The 23,023-nt window shown below is 46.3% G+C and overlaps 2 protein-coding genes and 1 long non-coding RNA gene across 3 annotated transcripts; 2 read left to right on the top strand and 1 right to left on the bottom strand.

Moving 5' to 3' along the window:
• The first annotated feature begins 10,428 nt into the window (after positions 1–10,428).
• LOC136470328 (uncharacterized) lies at positions 10,429–14,641 on the top strand. The gene is made up of 7 exons (XM_066468212.1): positions 10,429–10,452; positions 10,544–10,630; positions 12,264–12,548; positions 13,405–13,557; positions 13,642–13,755; positions 13,866–13,922; positions 14,050–14,641. Exons 1-7 carry the CDS (start codon positions 10,429–10,431, stop codon positions 14,404–14,406), a joined length of 1,077 nt encoding a protein of 358 aa, XP_066324309.1. The 3' UTR covers positions 14,407–14,641.
• A 4,255-nt stretch (positions 14,642–18,896) lies between these two features.
• LOC136470327 (glycine-rich cell wall structural protein 1.0-like) lies at positions 18,897–19,367 on the bottom strand. The gene has a single exon (XM_066468211.1). The coding sequence runs from the start codon at positions 19,365–19,367 to the stop codon at positions 18,897–18,899; it is 471 nt and encodes a 156-aa protein (XP_066324308.1).
• Positions 19,368–21,184: 1,817 nt separating this feature from the next.
• On the top strand, positions 21,185–21,721 carry LOC136474292 (uncharacterized). Its single transcript, XR_010762892.1, has 3 exons — positions 21,185–21,293; positions 21,386–21,581; positions 21,651–21,721. It is a non-coding gene; the product is annotated as an uncharacterized lncRNA (long non-coding RNA).
• The last annotated feature ends 1,302 nt before the right edge of the window (positions 21,722–23,023 follow it).

The raw sequence follows: 23,023 nt of genomic DNA, 5'->3' as shown, positions 1-23,023 counted from the left end.
GTTAGGGATACGAACTCTATCAACTTGCATATCACTCTCTTTGGATAAGTTAGCCTGATTTGTCATGCTTTCCTTGTTTTTCTCCTTGACTTGCCTTTGATCATCTTTGGGTTCTTTGCCAATCACATAGCTATTGGCATTCACCTTTGGAGGGGCAGAGTTAGAAGTCTGAACTGAGTGCATCTGTTGTTTGTTCTTGCTTGAGCTAGCTTCAGTAGTCTTGGGGCCACTCACATTAGAAGAACTGATCAAAGCAGAAGTTTTTAGCTAATCTTCAGCCTTGTATTTCTTGTGTGCAGGTTCCTTCTCACCAACCTTTACCCCACTTGAGAGAGTCCTCATAGTGTCATCTTCTTGTATCTCCCTCTCAAAGATGAAGTCATGGATGCACATCCCTAAGGTCCCTTCAGTAGTATTGGGAACTTTAAGGACGTTTCTGCATAATTAGCTCTATACCTAGTCTTTTCATCAATCTCAACAACCTTCCCAACCAAGCCACCCATGTTGGCTATTGTCCTTATCAACATATCATCCCCAGAAATATCCTTTACCCTGAACCAGGCATGCTGAAGAACTCCTTTGGCACCAATTCTGGATGACCACTACTCTACCTTTATCTGAGCATCAACAAAATTCATTGCAAGAGCTTTGAACTTCCCCAGCCACTCACCATCTTAGCATTGGGGAACCTCATCACAAATCTATTATCCTCCACCTGTCTAGCATTCCACTTCTAGGAGTTGGAACCAACCAAATGCATAAATTGTTGCTCACTCTGTTTGGCAGTAGCATGACTTTGCAGAACATTGATAACACCAATACATTCCTTTTCCTTTGACACTCTGCGATTAATGCATTCTTCAATGAAAAAGAAGCTTTGATCCTCTACTTGCGTAGCACAAAGCTTAGGCCCTTGATTCACCTCTGGTTGACTGTTCAGATCAATGATTTCTTCATTCAGTTGGTTACCACCCATCTTGTTAGCAGCTTGGTCCCATTTGGCCTTATCAAATTCTTGAGCGGACATGACCTCTTTCGTGATCTCTTTCTTGCCTTCACCATCTTGATTGCTCTTGCAGTCCCAGGTGTTGCGGCCTCTTCCACCTGGACCGCCCCACCCTAACTGCGCCCTTGCCCACCTCCACCGCCACCCCATCCATAGCCACCTCCTCATCCATACCCGCCTCTTTGACTACCACCTTGGTACATCTTCACATGAACTGTAGCCACAGGTTCAAATCGAATCGCAGCTACAAATGACTTGGTGGGGGATCCACTCCATAGATGGCCAACGAACTTCGTGAGATTGGATTTGGGGATTAGATCAAGATGTGGAGGTGGGGAAATGATCTTAGGGTTTGGCGACCCCTCGTTTTGAAATTGAGGCATTAGAGTGCCAGGGGGATGGGGAATTGGCTTGGGGAGGTGACCGGATCTGTCGTCTCTAACTTTAGGCTCACCTCCCTCCCTCCCCCCCCCCGATGCTCGACGCATGGCCCAGAATCAGGTGCCCACCCTAGGATCCCCGGGATGATCCTAACCTTGGTTAGTAAATGAAACCAGGGTCTCTGATGGGTAGGCCCTTGAAGCACAAATCCTTTCAAAGCCTTCTCACTCGCCTTCGCAGGTAGCAAAGGATACTAGGACCATCATTGGAGGCCTAATGCAAGTAGATCAGGATGGACTTCAACTTCACCTCCTCTCTGTTGATTGCTTCAACGCGATAGGAATCCTTCTCAAAACCATGGGAGAATCCCTTCGCCGAGGGATCCACCGGAAATTCGACGCTCTTTGTCTTCCATCGAGCCCTTGTGCTCTCTGCAATTGTTAGGAAAGCTTGCATGAAACCAAGCGAGACCTTACCAACCGCCCCCATCTTCTTCGGTTCCTAGCTCCATAGAGACCACCACCTTGGATGGTCTTTGAACTCAGGGCAGAGGTCGATGGAGGAGGGTGGAGGGAGGAAGATGCTAAAGACGGCGGCATCACGGAAGAGGAGACGGTTACGGGCGACGTCTAACTAGTTTTGTGCGTGTGCTGCTGCTTTCGCAGCGACGGCAAGAGCCGAAGATGATGCCATGGTCGACTATTAATGCAAAAATCTAGCAGTAGCGCAGGTAATCTACCGAAATAGCAAGAACTTGGAAAGAATGGATAGAAATCACGGCTGACACCTGCGGGATTCAGACAGTTTGGGGAACGGGTACTGTAGAGTTCTGTTCTTCGATGCCTAATAAATAGGCGGTGGTTGCGCATGCTTATAACTACACAACACCGGCCGCTAAGAGCATCTCCAAAAGCCTTTCTAAATCTCACTGTCTAAATCATCATTTGGGGAGTCATTTGCATAATAATCATTTTCTACGTTTTTTTATTCTCCAACAGTTCTTGTATATCTTATGCATACTCTAGAGAGCCATTCTCATCTTCTATTTTTGGCTAGCAAAAAATACAAAATAGAAGATGGCTATATTTGAATAACCTTTTAGATAAGCTGTTGGAGGGTTGTTTTTCACCAAAATCTCTATTCCTAGCATTTAGGAAGGATATGGAGAATCTCTTAGAGATGCTCTAAGCCAGCTATCACTCCTAGCCTAGTTACAAGGCCAAGGCCTAGCTACTCAAAGTAGCCCATCTCATAACATTGTCCCAACTAAAATATATCTTAGCCAATTTTAGTAACTTTGAAAATACCCTACCAGCACTTTTCATGAAAAGTCATCATCTATCAAGGTTAGGGGCATGTTTTTTTGGTGAGGTCGTCCCTAGTTATGTTATAGAGATAGTGTGAGAGAGAGCGAGAGAGATTGCCTCATGTTTATTTTGTTACTTCCCAAATTAAGCATCGACTAATCTAAGCTCGACACCAACGTTGTTCATACAAATTAAATTTGGTGCTCCTGTGTTCCAATGTACAGTATCCACGAGAATTCCTCCACACCCACTTGTATTGTTGCCCATCAAGGTTGCGCCCTAGAATTTTTTTCATTTTTAATACTTTTTTGAAACTATTTTCAAATATGAAACTATTTTTTTCAAAACTAACACTTTTGGTCGTGCCTATTTACATGGCGCGGTGAAATAACGCTGCTGCGCCATGCATGGGGGTGCGATAGGAGCGGCGATGTGGCAGCGACTAGGGCCGCTGAAAGCTAATGTGGCCGGGGCTGCCGGGCCATGGATCTAGATGCAGCACTGACGCGCCATGCTGCATGGCATGGCAAGGTCCATCATAGGCCCACGGCAGGGTCTCTCTTCTTCACTTTCTCTCCATTCCTTTCTCTATCTCCTCTATCTTGTCTGCCACCGCCTAACACCACTGCCACCCACCCGACCGCACTGCCACCCTCCCATCATGCCCACCCACGGCCTTGGGCCCTCCACCACGCCTCCATCCCTCCCTCTTTCTCCCCATTCCCCTGCTCAGGCGAGGCCTCACCCCCTTGGTCACCTGCGCCCTCCCTTCCTGTTTGTCCATGCCCGCCGTCGCCCACTCCCTTAGCTCATCCACCACTGGTCGTGCCTCCCTAATTGTGCCCACGCCGCCTCCCCTAGTAATAGGCTAGGGGTCCACCCCTTGGCCATCCACGCCGCCTCCCTTCGTGGGCGGCCGTTCGGCTACCGCCGCCGCTGGTGAGGACACCGATGACCCTCTCTGTCGTTGGGGCTAACCCCTAGGAGCTCTCCCCGTTGTTGCTAAGGTATTCCCCCCCTCCAAGACCCTCATTTTGGTGATTAAATTTTGAATCAATTGATTATTTATTAGTGATTTGGAATAGTTAAGTAGTTAGGATTTGGGTATGGTTAGGTAGTTAGCCTTTAGGTTTTTGTTAGTTAGGATTTTGGATTTAGGGTTTCGTTTATAATTTAGGGTTTAGGTTTTTGTTAGTTAGGATTAGTGGTTTAGGGTATAGGCTATTGTTAGTCAGGACTTTGGGTTTAGGGATTGGTTAGGTAGTTAGGGTTTTGTTAGTTTTTAGTAGTAATGGTAGTTAGTATAGATACTAGTTTTCATGTGTTGGTACTTTGGAGTGCATGATACGACAATTTCAATGACTTGATGAAGTTTCCTCAAATGCTTTTGTAGATGGATTATCGTGTCTGAGTTTTTATGGAGGAAGTGTTAGAAAAGATGGTATGTTTGAGGATATCGAAGAAGAATTGGAATGGTTTGATGAAAGAAGATGGTATGTTTGAGGATATGTTACTTTCAATATGTACATGTGCTTTCATATTGTGTTCCTGTTGCATAACATGTAGTTTAATTTTTGCAATGCTACTTAATGTTAATTTCAATATCATATTATTCATCATGTTTGTTATAACCCTTTATTTATCAATTTGTACCAGGATGGCCCCTCCCACACAACACCCGCTGTACCCCCTTCTTGAGGTGGAGTACAACGATAAGCATCGAGCTCACGTGTTGACCGACACCGACGCAGAGGTGGTCTTGCCTCCTTTGAGGCCACACATGCACAGCAGGGCGCACCAGTGGGATGAGCATTACGCACCGTACATACGACATGTCGACTTCCTCGAGCTTGTCCATGTTGTCAACTACGATCTTTTGGCCCATGACCCTACACTTCTCACTGCAGCTATAGACAGGTGCGAGTCCCTTCATTGTCCATAAACATTCTTATAACAAAATTGAGGTAACTAATAGTCGTTCTATTTTCGTGATGCAACCTCATAGGTGGAGGCCTGAGACCCACACATTCCACCTACCTTGAGGCGAGATGACCATGACCATGCAGGATATGAAGGCTATCTTTGGCCTTTGGTTGGAGGGACTTCCAGTGACAGGTATAGTTGACAACGATCACTGGAGAGAGCTGGTGGCTCAGTTATGTGGCTTTGTTCTACCGAACGATGAGGATGCAAAAAAATAAGTAAGGAATTGAACCCTATTTAAAACTTGCATTGCTTTCCTGAATCCATCGCATCTCATTGTCTTTGGTGAATTTTAGGAAAACTTATGGTGTTTTGTCATCGTGGATCATAGAGCGCTTCGATAACTTGCACCCACAAGCTGATGAGGCTGAGATCGATAGGTTCGCTAGAGTGTGGCTCTGGCACTTCCTTGGCGCTTTCCTATTCCCGGATGCATTGGGCAACACCATCAGCTAGATTTTTCTTGACATACTATGCCAGCCGTGGGAGAGCATAGTGATGTATAGCTAGGGTAGCATGGTCTTGGCATGGATGTATCGACATCTATGCCTTGCCTATAGTCGCACCATAGTGTTTGCGAGCCTTAGTGGTTGCTCCTACCTACTCTAGGTTTGGTGTTGGGAAAGATGGCACATTGGGTGGCCCCTAATTAATGGTTTGCCTGTAGGTACTTCGGTTCACTAGTTACTTTGAAGCTATTACATATCATGAAATTATGATTAGCTAATTCATTGTCGTGTTCAATGCAGCATTAGAACGGGCATGATACACTACCTACCGCTCTGTATATCTAGAAGGAAGCAGAGTTAGTTAGAGGAAATGCGAGGTACAAGTACAGGGAGTACATGTACTACCTTGATGTCCTGACACAACACTAGGTTATGCTCTCTTCGTATCATACATGTGTCTTGTTGGATGTATACTATATCACAAACTAACTCAATTACGAAATGTTCAGGTCACTTGGTGTCCTTTGGATGCTCTGGAGCTCTAGGATTACCTGAGTCCTGTCACTAGGGAAGAGTCCGACGAGTATCGCTGCAACATCCCTCTTATTTTCTTCCACGTCCCTCTTATGGTTTGCAGGCAGTTCGGAAGAATTATAGGCTACCCACCACCGCTTTATTCCACCAACCAAAAATTGCACGGGTGCATCATCAGACACCACAAAGCAACAATTGTGAGGTGTGCATGTGGTAGAACTAAGTATCATTTTGTTGTAGGTTTGACCATAGGAAGAGATACAAGGATAAGGATTAGCGCGTGAAGCACTACAAGTTCATCCAGCTGTGGGAGACTAGGGAGCAGCAAGCGGTTGATGTGGGTCCCCCACACGACCAGCACACCTTCAACGAGTACCTACGGTGACTTCATAGGTCTATGAGGACATATATCAAGCCCCCCTACACTGAGGACGCAATTGATGAGGACTCAGAGGAAGATGTCTGTGAAGATGTGTACGACATTGCCACTAGGGAGGAGACACAACCACAGAGAGACCCACTTCAGAGATAAATGGTAAGATACTTGAATGCTACAATTTGTTATCTATTTGGCATTTAGTAAGTGTACTAAAATGACCCAACCGTGTTTCTGTACCCAGGCCACATAATTGTCAAGGTTGTCCAACGAAGCAGCGTTTCGACTTCACGAGTCTAGAGGGCAGGGCCCAGGCATTCTATAGGCCTTTGTGGAGGTACACATAAACTTGTCCATTATTAAAATGTTCTTTTAGTCTCAATGCATTATCTTTAACGTCTGTTCATGCAAAAAGTGAAGAAGAGTTGCAGGAAGCCAGCTCAGAATTGAGCTGCATGGACACTCCGTGGGAGGAACCCGAGTACCCATCGCAGTCGGTGGCATGGCTTTGGCCTCTTTGAGGACACTAGCTAGCTCTTCTGAGCCAATGATAGGTGTGACTTTCATTGTGCGTACACCACTACACTATAGTGCTAGGAAGGGCCCTACAGACGAGGACGACGCCGACGCCCGAGTTTCCACATACACCACCACCAGTGGGACCCTTGTAAGCAGGATGAGATTGGCATGTCTGAGCTAGGTGGTGCTTCACTTGGTACCCAAGGAGACGAACCAGTACTAACAAACCTACTTTTTTAAAATACCTAGCCTGTATGAACTAGCAATGATAAAGATTGTAACTAATCTTGCCTATCTTATACTTGTAGGGTATGAGCCATACGCAATAGTGTGGCCGTTAGCCTTGCCATTGCAACCGCACCAACATTGGGTACACAACTAATGTGTTGCCTACAAATCTAAAGAGATAGAGGCATCTGAGGAACCCTTACACTCCTAGGACATAAGGTCTAGGTAAGCATAGCCCATGTTTTATTTTCCAAGTATCCTGAATTGCAAAACTTGCTGTCTTGCCTCCTTAGTTACCCTTCTGACGATAATGTAGGTACACCTTCACCAAGCCTTGAGATGCTCAAGATCTTGAAGGATCATGTCAGCAAGACGACCATCAACTTATGCACTTATTTTGGAGTTCATGTAGTACCAAAATTATGTACTAGTTGCACTTGTGATTGAAAACCTACGTACCAACTTGTGCACTTGGTCGAACTTATGTGGTCATGAACTTAATTTGCTTCAAGTCTTATGTACCAACGTGTCGCGTCGAACTTATGTCGAACGAATCAAGTCTTATGTAGCAACTTGAACACTTGTGCGTGTGTCATACTTATGTCGAGCCTGCTGTATTCACGCGTCTTGGTCTGCTTATGTTGAACATACGTTGAACTTGCTCGGCTTTGGTCTACTGGAAACGTCTAGGCCTTGTTGTGCCGTGATGGATGGCACGGTAGCCTTGCCATGCCATGAGTAATGGCACGTTAGGCTACCACGCCATTTTCCCTGGTGCGTCAAGCTTACCGCGCCTTTGGCAGTGGCGCGGCAGAACCAGGGCCAGGCTAAGTGCAGACAATGCCTAGGTGGCGATCGATGGTAGTTTCTTGTAGGTCTTGCAAAGACAAGTACATGGATTATAGTTGGATGGATCGTTAAGCTTGCCATCCCAACATCTAAGTTACTCATCTACGTTATCATTCTAAAAACTTGGGTTATAGTTGGATGGATCGGAGGGTGACAAACGGATGGGTACAGTACAACAATAGTTCAAATAAAACACTTTTCTTCATAACCACTTCAAAAGCACTTAGGCTACTCGTTGACAGTTCAAATACATCAATAGTTCACATGATACACAAGACAACACATTGAAAGTTCTAGTACATAACAACATTGTTCATTAATAAAGCATGGAACTACCAAATCTAAAGCATGGAACTAACACACAGCACAATCACAAATCCTCAGTCAGAAACATACTGAGTAAGTAACTCATCGTCCGAGTACCAATCCTCTACCACAACCTCATTGTTGTGGCTAGGCTCACCTGCATTGCCCTGTTCTGCCTGTTGCCTGTAGTAAGCGACCTCCACTTCATCTGTGGCCTGAGACAAGAATGTGCTCTCCTCTGCCTTGTTCATGTGGCTAGGCTCACCTGCATTGCCCTGATCGGCCTGTTGCCTATAGTAAGCGGCATCCTCTTCATCTGCGGCCTCTATGGACTAAGAGAAGAACGCATCATCATCTTTCTCTGCTTGTAAGCCCTCCTCTGCTAGAGCAATGAGCTCGCTCAGTCTGCCAGTGTCATCCTCATCCTCCTTCGCCTACAAGCTTGCCTTAGCTAGAGCAATGAGATCGTTCAACCTGGCAGTGCTGTCCTTATCCTCGTCCCTCTCATCAGACAACACAATTAGAGATAGAATGGTGCGACCAGTTCGTGTTCTGTGCTCATGTAACTTCTTTTCCTCAAATCTTGCATGGGCCACCTCTGCGGCATGATCCTCGTTGCATCCAATCCCTTCATGTCTAAAATGCAACAAGTTAGCAACATAATTATATTACAATTAAAAGCAAGCAATGAAAATAACAAGGCTTCCAATGACTCACTGGCATACAATGCAACAACATGGTCATTCAAGACCTGCATCTGTACTCTTTCCTCCTCCCTTACCTCCTTCCTTGCCCTCTCCTCCTCTAACACCCTCCGTCTCTCCAACCCCCATTTGTCAAGCCTAACACCAATCGGGTTACGAATACCGCGCTGTCTAGCAAACTCACGCAACTTCTTTATGTGCAGTTTAACGAAGACGTCGACGTACTGAGGTCCATATCCCCTCTTCCGTGCAAGTACTTGCCTATCCTTCAAGTCATCTAAGAACTTAGCTTGACCATCATAAGATTCCCACTTGCATTTCCTAGTGCTCTGTTCAAACGAAAAATCAGATCATAACTCTTTGGAAAAGAAAAAAATGATTTCATGTTTCCACAACAATAACCAACCTCATCATAGTCAACCATATGGCCACAATAATGGCCTACTCCGAGCTCCGAAGGGACTAGGCCGTAGTTGGCTTTAACACCACATTCGCACATGACAGGAGGTGCTTTGAAAATTACCCTTTCTTTCTTCTTTTCCTTTGCCTTTGGCGGCTCTTTCGGCCATTGATTCTTGGACCATAGAGCCACTCCTTGAAACGACACTTCGCAAATGCGAACACCTAAAAGAGGTGACATTAGTACATGAACACATAGAGCTAAACATTTAAACAGACACTCCACAATCGCACAGAGGAGGTTCCTCAAGTCGCCATCATTGGTGGGGGGTTAGGGAGAGGTGGATCCCACCGCTCGAAAGTGCTCACATGGATGTCTCTCTCTCCACCAATCGTCGAAAAGGAGATACCTTGGGTCAAACTTGTCTACACCGTTGATCCATTGAAAGAAAAAACACCTCTCATGGGCCTACACAACAAGATTCTAATAAAATATTAGTAACATACTAACACAAAAGAAGAAAAAAGGTATGGAAAGGATTACCTATATTAAAACGACTGCATGTTTAGAAGCAACACGCTGCTATGTCCGGATGTCTTGATTGAAACACGTCGGCTGGGAAACCACAGTCATAATTAGGGACAGGCAGGTTAGGAGGGACGGGGGCATCTTTGCTAGACGCGTCGGGGTACAATTCTCTAGGACGACCCTGTTTTCGCCACAACTGCTCCCAAAACATGTCTTCCATCTAATAAAACGGTTGTAATTTAACATCAATCAAAACATCACAAATTAATTTAAAAGATAACCATTTGCATTGCAACTAAAATAATATAACCAACACTTATAGGAACAAAAATAAACCTTACACTAAACATGATAAACATACTTCTAACTAACAAATTAACCTTAACATTGACAAAATCAAACTAATATCTTTCTCCAAACCCTAGCCCATAGTTCCCAAATATAATTTTCCTCCAAACCATAACTACCATTCATAATATTTGAACCCACCATTCAAACGATAAATAAGAGCATCATTACCGTGATTGAGGCCAAGGAGAAGCTTGGGGGGAAAATGGAAGGAAGGGAGGGAGGCGGGCAACGAGGGCCGGGTGACAGCAGCCCTTGGGAGAGGCGGGAGGGGGCGGCGCGGTCGCCCTGCACCTCTTTTCGATGTAAGGCAGACAGAGGGGGGGGGGGGGCTCGCGGCGCGACATGTAGTCAGCGTTGCCGCGCCGTGCGGAGTGGCGCGGCACTGACGCGCCAAGATCTACGGCGTGACAGCACCTGCCACATTAGCCGGTCATGGCCCGGGCTAGTGCCACGTCACCCCCCTGCCACGCTGCCATGCATGGCGCATCAGTATTGTTTGGTCGCACCATGGCAATAGGTGCGGCCAAAAGTGTTAGTTTTTAAAAAAAACAATTAAACAGTGTCAGATTTGAAAATAGTTTAAAAATGAAGTGTTAGAAATAAAAAAAATCGTGGCCTGCAGGTTCAGCCGTTCCTGGTGAAACAAGAGAAAGATGGCAGTGTCTCACGGGAGCGGTGCTCTTCTTATTTCTCCTCCTCGCCACAGCAGGTGATTAGCTTATGCCTTATGGTGTCAGGCGTTAATTGCTCCTTAGTCATCCATAATCTTACTCGTACCAGGCAGATTGATTGGTCACCACGGACCTGTTCTTGGTGATTAATCTGTACGTTGCAAAATTTGCAAAATGGGACAAATGAAATGTGATCACTGATCAATATGGTGCATGCAGAGATGGCAACCATTGATGCCAAAATAGGAGTAGCCAAGCAAACCTTGCTAAAGGACAAAGTGAAAGAGAAGGAGGAGGAGGAGAAAAGCAAGGGGAAGGAAGAGAGCCAGTGCGTATCGTAGTCTCTCCAGTTCAAGGGCTTCTGGACAAATGCGCCGAGGTGTGCAAGAAGGAGAGCTTTGCCGATGGCGAGTGCAAGCTTGGCCTGTTCAACCGCAAGTGCTTCTGCAAGAAGCCATGCTAGTTCATCGGTCTCTTGCTAATTGTTGATATGTGCTCCACTAATTTGTGGGCCTTATAGTTCTCGAGAAACAAAATCACCTTTGATAAATCCTGATCATCAAAACCGTTTTTGCACTTCTTATTTAGCCAGTTATGTACTGGTTTTGGGGCTCCGATTGGAAGGAGCTGCTGATTTTGGCTTGCCCGAACTAAGAGTCAATAGCTATGCAATTCTTTTGCCTCTTATAAATGGACATCTATATTATTATGATTTGTTAATGATGTCGAACTCTATTTCGTGATGTCTTTTAATTTTTTTTGTGGGTACGGTGAGTTACTGTAATAGCTATGTCTACCTTGTTTGTAATGTTGGACTCCTCTCTTTGATGAGATTATAAAGCCCAAATGATATCCATTATAAAAAAAACTATTATCCAATGCATCAGTGCTATACCTCGCCATAACCGGTACTAGGAGATAACTGAGGCCTCTTTTGTAGTGACACGGGCATGATAGCAGTGGGCTAGTGGATCATGTGCACACAGACATACTTTTGGGCCGAACACTACCTAGAAAATGTCCCGTGGGCCAAAACCGATAGGCAAAATCCGAAAAACTATCCAGAATGATTTCCTATGATTAGTGATTGTCAGGGATACGTTTAGTTAACCATACATATATAATCATCATTAGAAGCCATACACTCCTTGACTGGATCAAGCTACGAAGATACTATTTCCTAAGGCATACATGAAGCTACTATCTTAATTGCAAAACAAAGTCGACAGGAACCTAAGTTGGAATGCTTCATTGGAGGGATGTGCGATGGTACTGGGCCCGTGATTTTTAGGGACCCCAAAACTACAAGCCATCACGTAATATATAAAATATATTTAATATCTTGTGCCGACTCTTTCGGTGTGGAGTCCATGATAAGGTGTAAGAATCATGTGCCATGATCTTTTCTTTTTCGTTTTGGTGATTCAGATGAAATATCGCAAAGTCTAACGCGCTACCCGTCGCGCTCGGCGCCGACCGCGCGACACCAGGCCGCAACGGGTCGGGCCAGCAGACCGCGCGCCCCCCTCCCTCCTTCCAACCCGCTGCGGAATTTGCTCGCCGGCCGCCCCCGAGGCACCGACGCGGAGCTTGTTGCCAGGCGAGCGACCCACCCACCCCCGTGCTTGTCAGACATGTGCTACCACCACCACTGCGCTCGCCGGCTGCTAGTCATCCTTGCGCCCGTCGGCCACCAGCCTGCTGCTGCACGTGCTCCGGATCCAGGACCACCGCGTCAGGTGGCAGACGTGCAGCGCCGCAGGTGGTCGAGGTCGCCACCTTCCAGCTCGCCTCCACCTCGTCCTCACCGCCCTCCAGCTCGCCTCGGCCGGCCATATCGGTGCCTCCGTGCGCGGGTTCGCCGCGCTGCGCCGCCATGCCCGCACGAAGAGGTCCCATTCGCAGTGGGAATTGCTGTGTTATTATTCGGCCTTCCAACTGAATCATCTAAGACAGGTCTTTGTTCGTCCCATCTCTCAACTTCTGCGCCAGCTTCAGTATCAACATCCATATAGTCAACTGAATCAATACATGAAGCAGGCACCTCGCATTGCTCTGCAAAGGAATGTTCTGAAGATGCTTCGCTTGTGGATTTGCCAAATTGCACAGAGCTTATCCTAATAGGACCAGACGACCCACGCGCCTTGATCTGTGCTGGTATACGCTGTAGTCTGCAGGATTTCATTTGAAAATTGAAATTTCGTAGCATGTAGCAAGTTACATAAAAATGAATTTTTCATTTCAGTCCTGTTGTTGTGGCAAGTTACTCAGTTGCTATTGGCATTACCTTGCGTTATGATTTGAGAGTTCTATTTTAGTTTTCATTTTGTCTTCTTTAGTTTTTAGTTATTATTTGTCAATTTCATTTCCATTATTTTTGTTGTCACTTTTTGTCAATCAATGGTTTTCCAATGTGTATTCTATATCTCTTGATATATTCATTGCAATTCTGGTAAATTAGTGAGTCCTGTCAGTCAGCTTGTAGTGAGACCTGAAATCGGATCATAGCCAATTCAATTTTGACTCATTTGCTCTTTCCACTATTAAGTGTGAGCAATGAAGGTATAACTAGGTCTGAATAGGTTCTTTTCTTTTGATGAACTACATTTTTCGTTTTACTTGTTATCTGTATTGGATGCTTTTAGTTATTTGTGTCAGGTTACACCATTGAATTCTTGTGCAAGGATAGGATTTTCACCAACTTAGTTAGCAGTTGTTTCCATGTTATTGTGATGATGTTTAACTGAGCTGTCTCTAATAAGATAGTGCAGTTTGAACTTTTAACTGATTCCCATCTTTATTTCTTTGCCAGACTGATTGGGAAGGTGGATACTTCCCTCTAACACTTCATTTCAGTGAGGATTACCCCAGCAAGCCTCCCAAGTGCAAGTTCCCTCAGGGTTTCTTCCTCCCAAATGGCTATCCTTCTGGAATAGTCTGCCTTTCAATCCTTAACGAGGACAGCGTAAGCTTTGCAATCATTTTCGTAGCCCTGTGTGATGCTATACTGATTTCATGGCCTTACTGTTCCATTTTTTTTTTCTGTTAGGGTTGGAGACCAGCTATTACTGTTATGCAGGTTTTCATCGGTATCCAGGACTTGCTAGATCAGCCAAATCCTGCTGACCCTGCTCAAACAGATGGCTATCACCTTTTTATCCAGGTTAGTCAAAATTGATGGACCACAACAAAGATATTGTTTGCCCAAAACCTTACTCAGTTTTGAAGTTCAGATAGCCAATCACGTTTGTAACATTTTATTTGGCTTTGCAGGATCCTACAGAATATAAGAGGCGTGTTAGACTGCAAGCAAAGCAGTATCCAGCATTGGTCTGAGAACTTCGCCCTATTTTATTGTGATTTCAGTTCCAAATTTCAGTTTTTATTTTTAGTTTTTAATTTCAGCTAGCAATTTCAGCTATTAATTTCATTTTGTAATTTCAATTTGTAATTTCAGTTTTTATTGGTCCGAGCTCCTCCCGCCTCCGTGGCTGCACCGCCGGCCGCCAGCGTTCCGTGGCCGCGCCGCCCGCCGCCGGAGCATGCAGACCGCCGTGGCACACCGCGGGAGCTCGCAGGACCTCCGTCGCAGGACCGTGAGACCTCCACGCGTGCCCGCCCCAGCCATGGCCAAGCCTCCAGCCGCCCACCGAAGCTCGCCCCGCTTATGTATTCTATACACATGGGTGTGCGCATGGTGAACCCGAGCCTGACCTTCGCAGCTCGATGTGCGCTTGATACTCAAAAGGATTTTTGGGCACTGAGAGGGATTTCCCATGGCACGAGCAGCAGATTGGTGAGGCTACTATTCTGATCTGCTAAAATCAGTTCAGTATATTTAAGTATCATCCGGTATATCGGAGCTCTTCTTGATGGTTTTCGTCTTCGATCATGTGTTCTAATTGCTGTAACTTTAGTTCAGCATTGATTGATTTAGTCGTGCACACTACCGCATCTTTCTTTGCAGTGCTGATGCATCTCTTGTAAAATTCTGAATGTAATGTCTTTGCCATCCTGATCGGGGAAAAAACATGGTGATGAATTGAGGAAGATTGGAGGTTCAAATGTGTTTCGTAATTGGTAGTTTTTTTTCATTGTTTATTTGTTTCATTTTTCAGTCATGTTTTTTTAGTTTCAGATTTCAGTCACATTTTTAGGTTCAAATGTCTTCCTAAATCCTGCATATTAGTTGTTTCACCTGCAATGTATAAGAATTTGCCTCCATGTTTCAGTTTTCAGTCTTGTTTTTTTTCAATTTTTTTATTAATTTCAGTTTTCAGTCATGTTTTTTTAGTTTCAGTTCTCAGTCACCCTTTTAGGTTTGAATGCACTCCTAAATTCTATATATTAGTTGTATAATAACTTATTTCATTTTTTTCTCAATTATTTGTTTTGTTTTCTAGTTGTTAATTTTTTTTAGTCACTGGTAATTTCAGTTTTCAGTTTTTTTCACTATTTTTTACTATTGAGCCACTTGTGATGAGATATATGAAATAAGACTATGATCCATGTATTTCAAAATAGTTTGTATGTACTGGCAACTTATGTTATATATGTCGTAGCTATTTATGTATTAAGCGTGGAACAACCTATATATTAACCTTCCCACAAATTATATATAATAGCAAACGTGTAGCAACTTATTTATCAATTTTAGTTTTCATTATTTGTTGTCACTTTCAATTGTATGTCTTTCTAAATCCTGCATATTAGTTGCCTCACCTACGATGTATAAGTTGTTACAAAAGGGTAGCTATTGCACACACAATTGCCACAAAAGAATTTTCCGCCCAGTTTTAGTTTTCAGTCAAGTTTTTTTTTTCAGTTTTTTTTTTGTTTCAGTTTTTAGTCTTCTTTTTTAATGTATTTTAGTTTCTGTTCTTAGTCACCCTTTTTTAGGTTCGAATGCACTTCTAAACCCTACATATTAGTTGTACTCAATTATTTGTTTTGTTTTCTGGTTGTTAATTTCTTTTTTAGTGACTGGTAATTTCAGTTTCATTTTTTTTCACTGATTTGTACTTGTTGAGCCACTTGTGATGAGATCTACGAAATAAGACTATGATGCATGTGTTTCAAAATAGTTTTTATGTACCAGCAACTTATGTTATATATGTAGTAGCTATTTATGTATTAAGCGTGTAGCAACCTATATATTAACCTTCCAACAAATTATACATACTAGCAAACGTGTAGCAACCTATGTATTAAGCGTGTAGCAACTTATTTGCCAATTTCAGTTTTCATTATTTGTTGTCACTTTCAATTCAAATTTAGTTTTTCAGTGTTTTTTAGTTTCAGTTTGCAGTCTCTTTTTTTTTTAATTTTTTAGTATCAGTTTTCGGTCACCCTTTTAGGTTCGAAAATTCCTTCCTAGGTCCTGCATATTATTTGTCTCACCTACAATGTGTAAGTTGCATATTTTTAGGTTTTCATTCTTTTTTCAGTGTTCTTTTAGTTTCAGTTTTCAGTCTTGTTTTTTTATTTATTTCAGTTTTCATTCACCTTTTAGGTTCGAATGCCTTCCTAAATCCTGCATATTAGTTGCCTCACCTACAGTATATGAGTTGTCATAAAAGAGTAACCATTGCACACATAAGTTGCCACAAATTATGTCATCTATTGGTTTGCACCATGTCATGTTTGCTGGATTGTGTGGTTGTCAATTTTAGTTTTTTTGTAATTTTAGTTTATTGTTGTTTTTCTTTTTTTTCATTGTGTCTACTTTAGTTTTCGGTTTCTATTTGTCAATTTCAGTTAAATTTTTTGTTTGTCAATTTTAGTTTCAGTTCGCAGCAAGTCATGTTTTCTGAAATTTATAATAAATGCCCCGTTTGGCAGCAAGTCATGTTTCCTAGCTTTTTTTTTCATTTTTTTACTTTAGTTTTTTGTTTTTTTATTTCAGTTTTATTTTCTGGTAATTTCAGTTTTAGAGTTGTTAATTTCAGTTAGTTTCTGGTTATTCTTTTTTTTCAGTTTTATGTTTCATTTCTACATTCATGTGTTTTAGTGTTGAGAGGAGCAACCAATCTACGGGAAGGAGCAAATCGGTGGAGAGGAGGAGCAGATTTGGATCCATGGAGTGGGGTTCTAGTTTTGCTGACAGAATTGAAAATGGATACAAAATTCGAAAGTTATACCAATTGAAAGAAAAATGTTTTGGTTTTTTGTTTACTGTCAGCCTGACGTCAGGCTGGTCGGAACGGCATGGGGCTGGGGTCACGCACGAGTGGGTAGCGGCGTGGGCCTGGGGTTGACGTCAGGCTGGTCGGAACGGCATTGGGCTGGGGTCACGCACGAGTGGCTGGGGTAGGTAGCGGCGTGGGGCTGGGGTCGCTCGCTACCGTAGAGCGCGACGGGTCACGAAATATGTGCTATAAAGACGTGTTAGACAGGATATAATAGGTCCTGGCATGCAAGAAAAAAAGCGGCGCAAAAGACCGACGAAGACACAAAGCAAAAATGATTTAGTGCACAGAAGATGCACTCACCGAACAGTCTGGAGGCTAAGGAAATTCATGTGCCAGATAAAGGAAGGTGGAGTCTGGCCAGACTCAATCCGGAGAAAGGAAATACACGCGCTAGACAAAGGATTTTTATAGCTCAAGTTGAATAGCTATAAAACAATATAAGTCGGTTAGGTTTCTTCTGTTTGTTTCATGATTTATGTTTTTCTATCGAGTTTTAGAGGTATCTATATCGGTAGGTTGTCTGTGCATGCGCATTCGTAGAGGTGACAATATGTTTGAACCACCAACTTTCGGTTACTGCCGTGTGGTAATATAAATAGTACTAAATTTATATAACTTTGCTTTATCTATGTGTAGGTTGACAAGGTTTACCATAAGGATGAATCACTACAGGAAAATCAGGCTTTGCCGACTGCCAGTCTCTTTCCCGACTGCCTTTCTCCAGGCAGTCGGCAAAGGGGCTCTTTGCCGACTGTTTTTCTCTGGCAGTCGGCAAAGAGCCTGGCAGTCGGCAAAGCCTCTCCAAGGCAGTCGGCAAAGGCTGGCAGTCGGTAAAGAGGTCTTTGCCGACTGCAAAAGACAGTCGGCAAAGACAGACCGTCGGCAAAAGTGGTCGGACGGGACGGAATTCCGGGCCGTCGGCTTTGCCGACTGCCCTCCGTTAGCAGTCGGCAAAGGCCTGCCCTATTTGCCGACTGCCAAGGAAAGGCAGTCGGCAAAGAAGCTCTTTCCCGACTGCCATGTTAGGCAGTCGGCAAAGATTTTTTTATTATTATTATTTTTTATCCCAGTTTTTTTCTGTGGGCAGTACATATTGTTTGAAATCTCATGTTCAAATTTGGGACCTTTTTATGATATTTTGCTATATTTCATTCAATTATTTTATTTCCTTGCATTTTCTCGCATAGTCCAAATTTGAACTGCAGGTGCATGAAATAATGAAACGCAGCCGTTCGAAAAATAATATTCATGTTGAAGAGTGTATTTTTAGGCCATGTACATGACCCCACTCAAAAAATTGAAGGTCTTGTCCACGACAGATGACCATCCCGATGCGGTATTAGTATTTTTTAATTATAAAAAATCCAAACGAAGTCTGAAAATCACGAAACTTGGCGAGGTGTCATGTTATCATATGCGGATACCATGGTAAAAATTGGACGATGTTTGGAGCAAGTTGCGTCATCTGATGTCCAAAACTCCCATATCTCACATGTGATATCATATGTGATCACATGTGAGATATCAGAGTTTTGGACATCAGACGACGAAACTTATTCGAAACATTTTCAATTTTTTACCATAGTCTCCACATACGATATCATGATGTCTTGCCAAGTTTCGTGATTTTCAGACTACGTTTGAATTTTTTATAATTGAAAAATACTTCTACCGCACCGGGATTGTCATCTCGCGTGGACAAGACCTTCTAATTTTTGGGTGGGCTCATGTACATGGTCTAAAAATACACTCTTCAACATGAATATTATTTTTCGAATGGCTGCGTTTGATTATTTTATGCACCTGCAGTTTAAATTTGGACTATGCGAGAAAATGCAAGGAAATAAAATAATTGTATAAAATATAGCAAAATATCATCAAAAGGTCCCAAATTTGTACATTGTACTTGAAACAATATGTTTAGCCCACAGGAAAAAATTGGAACCAAAAAACCAAAAAAAAAAAAAAAATCTTTGCCGACTGCCGTGGGGAGGCAGTCGGCAAAGGATTTGCCGACTGTATGCAGTCGGTAAAGCCTTTGCCGACTGCCGCTTTACGGCAGTCGGGAAAGGCTCTGTTGTTTTAAAAAAATAAAAAAAAGGAAGGGATAACCCTATCCACTCACACCCCCGCCCACCCCCGCGACCCGCGCGCCCGCCCCCGCGACCCCCGCCTTCACCGCGCCGCCGCCGGCCCCCGCGTGGCCGCGCGCCCGCCCTGCGCCGCCCCGCCGCGGCCGGCCGCGGCCAGATCCGCCGCGCCCCGGCGCCCGCGCGCGGCCGCATGCAGCCGCTGCCCCGCCCCGCCACCGTTCCCGGCCGCGCCGCCCGCACAAAACCCAAGTCACCAACCCCCCGACCCCCGGACAGCACGCACCCCCCCCTCCCCCACAGCGCGGGCCCCGCGTCCCCAAAGCCTCCCCGCAGCCTGAGCCGCCCGCCGAGGCCGGCAAGACAAGCCACCACGCGACCCCGAGCGAGGAGCCGCAGGAAGAAGCTGGCCGCCCCGCCGCGTCCTCCACGGCCGCCGAGCCACGCCGGCACGCCGCGGCCGCGCGTGCGCGGCCCCGGCGCCTCGTCCGCATCACCTCCTCTGCCCCCGCCGCCGCTTTCCCTCCCCCTGGCCGCGCGGCACCGCCCAAAAAAAACCCCCGCCCACCCCCGCGACCCCCGCCTTCACCCGCCTCCGCCGGCCCCGCGTGGCCGCGCCCGCCCTGCGCCGCCCCGCCGCGCCGGCCGCGGCCAGATCCACCGCCCCCGGCCCCCTCGCGCGGCCGCAGTCAGCCGCTGCCCCGCCCCCCGTTCCCCCCCGCCCCCTCCAGCCCGGCCGCCGCCGCCTGCCTCGCAGCTCGCTGCCCCGCCCCGCCGTGGCCAGCCGCGGCCGGCAGCGCCGCCCTGCCCCGGCCTCGTCCCCCCTGCTCCCGGCCAGATCCCCCCTCCCGCCGGCCATCTCCCCTCCCAGCTACTCCGTCCGGCCTCCGGCGCTCGTCCTCCGGGCTCTCCCTGTCGCTGCCCGCTGCGGCGCCGCCCGTTCTCCTCCTTGCCGAGCCGTGTATGTGATGTCGGCCATCGAGCCGTGTATGTGATGTCGGCCATCGAGCCGTGTATGTGATGTCGGCCATCGAGCCGTGTATGTGATGTCGGCCATCGAGCCGTGTATGTGATGTTGAATTCTTTTTGCAGGTTCTGGAAACCTCTCCGTACAAGGGAGGTTCTGCCGAAAATTTGTACTTATATTGTTTTGTTGTGTTTCAGAAAAGCGCGGATCCGAAGTAGCCCCGTGCCTTGGTCGTCGGCCTGCACAGCGTCACCTCGGCACCTTAGGTATAACCCCTCTTCCCATATCATGGTCTAGGTCGCGTCACCAAGTTAGGTGTCTCCCGTCCGAAATTGATACAGTTGGAAGTAGTACTTCCAACCGTATCTGTTTCGGATTGTCCACGTTTTTTGGACAGCCCACGGATGCGTAGATGGGTTAGCTTCCATGTCTTGCTCATGTCTGAGTCGTAGTTTCGGTTGCACCTCCCGGTTGTTCTCCGGATACACACACTCCCTACGGGGACGTGTATCTGGAGAACAGCGGGGAGGTGCTGCCGAAATTCCGATTCAGACGTGGGCATGCATGGAAGCTAACCCATCTACGCATCCGCGGGTGGGATTAGGACCTATCCTTCACCTATTAGCAGGTAGGAACGCCATGTAGATGCAATGCCTGGTTTTACTACTTGCTTATGCATACGTATTACAGAGGATGGCTAACCGTGATTGGATGTACACGGGCTTTGCAAGAAAGGACGAGGATTGGGTTAGGGGGACCTCTAATTTCCTAGACCAAGCATTTGGCCCGGCTGCTAGAGGGTCGATTCGGATGCTAGAGAAATGGAGGGCTTGTCGCGAACTAGGTGTTGAGGACAGTACAGCTCAGGCACGCAAGGATTTCCAGTGGAGTGATAGCGATGATGATGATGATGATGATGATGATGATAGCGATGACGTGGAGCCAACCACTATCGTTCGTGGAGATGCATTCTAATTCATGTATATACTATATTGTTTAATTATTACTTTGTTTTTGCAATTATTACTTTGTTATTATTACTTTGTTATTATTCTAATTCATGTGCTAATTGGTTTAATCTCTGTCTTTGTTTTTGCAGGCATAGGACAAAATGCCGGGCGGAAGTAGACCGCGGCGAAACACAAAGTCGATCTACGCACGGGCCCCGACACCGACAGGCATCGATGACGAGGCGTTGGAGGTGCCGACGTCAGAGGAGACTCGGTCACGTCGTAGGACAGCGAGGGCAGCAGCTCTTTCCCTCAGACGACGTGCAGGAGACCGGAGACGACAGCGAGGAGGAGGAGGGGGAGGAGGAGGAGGGGGAGGAGGAGACACCAGGGGATTCGACTTCCTCAGGTTCGCGCAAGGTCTACCAGCGTGGGATCACACGTCTCCCTAGAGCGACGATCGCCTTGGAGCACCGTCCTGTGATTCGACCTGAAGGTTCTAAGTAAGTAACCATTTATGTTTTTACGACTTATTCATATGACATGTTTAACATTAAAACTTCAGACTAACAATTCTTCTTACTGACTTGTGCAGAGGCTGGCAGATTGTGAGCGGGGGTGGTGCACGCAGTCCGAATGGCATGCTGGGCCTCCTGATTAAGAAGCACTACCCTGGCCTTATCGAACTCGACGACGGGACCAAGGTGGTGCCTTGGCATTGGTCGGACTTCTACAAAGTCAAGGACGCACACGAGGTCCCCATCGCGACAAAGATCAAGATGGAGTTTTGGGTGAGTTCTTATTGCACTGCTTTGTCGATACACATTCGCTGGACGTTTTTGAACTAATGAAACATGTAGGACTGGTTCACATGTGACGAGGGGTACGAGGACCGGGCGTCGGTGGTGCAGGACCGGGCCGCCATGGCGCGGGTGAAGGACATGTACTACGAGGCGCACGTCCAAGTCCTCGTCACCTACTACGCTGACGTGAAGCTTGAGAGGCTGCCACCCGCGGACGCCAAGAAGATGCTCCACTACCCTGAGACCGATGTTGCCAAGGACATCTACATGCAGGTAATTAAGGAACATTGCTTATGATTCCTTCCATGCAAATGAAGTAGAAGACGTTACTACTGATTCATCTTCTGCCATGTCATGTAGTTTCCTGCTGAATGGTGCAAAACATACATGGACTGCTGGGAGGCCATTGTGGACGCCTGGAGAACGCCGGAGTCGTATGAGGAGCGTCGCAGTCGAAGTGAACGTGCCAAGATGAGGCAAGGGCCGGCACACCACCAAGGGAGCCGCTCCCTCGGACAGTACTGTGACGCATGGGTAAGCTTCTGTCGATTTATTTATTTATTTATTTATTTATTCTATCTCATTACGTGTAATCGTCCTTGTGTGTTCCTTGCAGTCCCGCTACCATGACGGGCAGGTCATCAACTTGTACGAGGGCTACGCTTTGTCGAACAAGGGCAAAGCGTCTGATTCGAACAACGTCTTCAGCTCGGCAGATGGGCCCGAGGCATACACCAACCCGAACGTCTATGAAAAGATGGCCCGGTACACCGAGGCGGCTCGCCAGCGCTATGGTCCGGACTACGATCCAACCCAGCAGCCCCTGGACACAGACCTCGTGATGAGGACGGGAGGAGGGAAACCGCACGGCCAGTACTCGATTGCCAACAACGCAATCGATCCGACCAACGTTCCTAGCCTTCGTCAGATTCGTAGGTCCACCAGCACGACCTCCGACGTCCCCATACGCCGTCGGCAGCCGTCCACGTTGGCAGCGGTTCAGGTACCTTCAGTTCCATTCCTCGTTAATTGGTTTTACATATGTACCTAATTACCTGGGTGTGACATTGCAGTCCGAGCTGGCCGAGCTGCGGGCCGCGACAGAGGCCCGAGAGGAGGCCCATCGGCGGGAGATAGCGGCCAGAGAGGAGGCCCATCGGCAGGAGGCTTTGCGCTGGAGGCAGGACTTTGCCAGCTACATTCAGAGCATTCAGATCCCTGGTGCTGTCATGCCTCCTTTACCCGCCACGATGTTCGGTCCAGCACCTATTGACCCTACGGGGAGTACGGTGAGTATATATATTGGTCTCCATTGTTTTCACGAGGTCTGTGTAGCTACTAATGAGATCATGTCTACTTTGTGCAGTCAATGTCAGCGGGTTCGAACCCGACTCCTCCAGATGGACGTTCTCCTGGGTGGCAGGTTGTTT

Source organism: Miscanthus floridulus, chromosome 8 (assembly GCF_019320115.1).
Source record: "Miscanthus floridulus cultivar M001 chromosome 8, ASM1932011v1, whole genome shotgun sequence".
In the NCBI taxonomy this organism is placed as follows: Eukaryota; Viridiplantae; Streptophyta; class Magnoliopsida; order Poales; family Poaceae; genus Miscanthus; species Miscanthus floridulus.
Note: the sequence above shows the minus strand (reverse complement) of the source record. Positions and strands in the feature narration are given on the sequence as shown.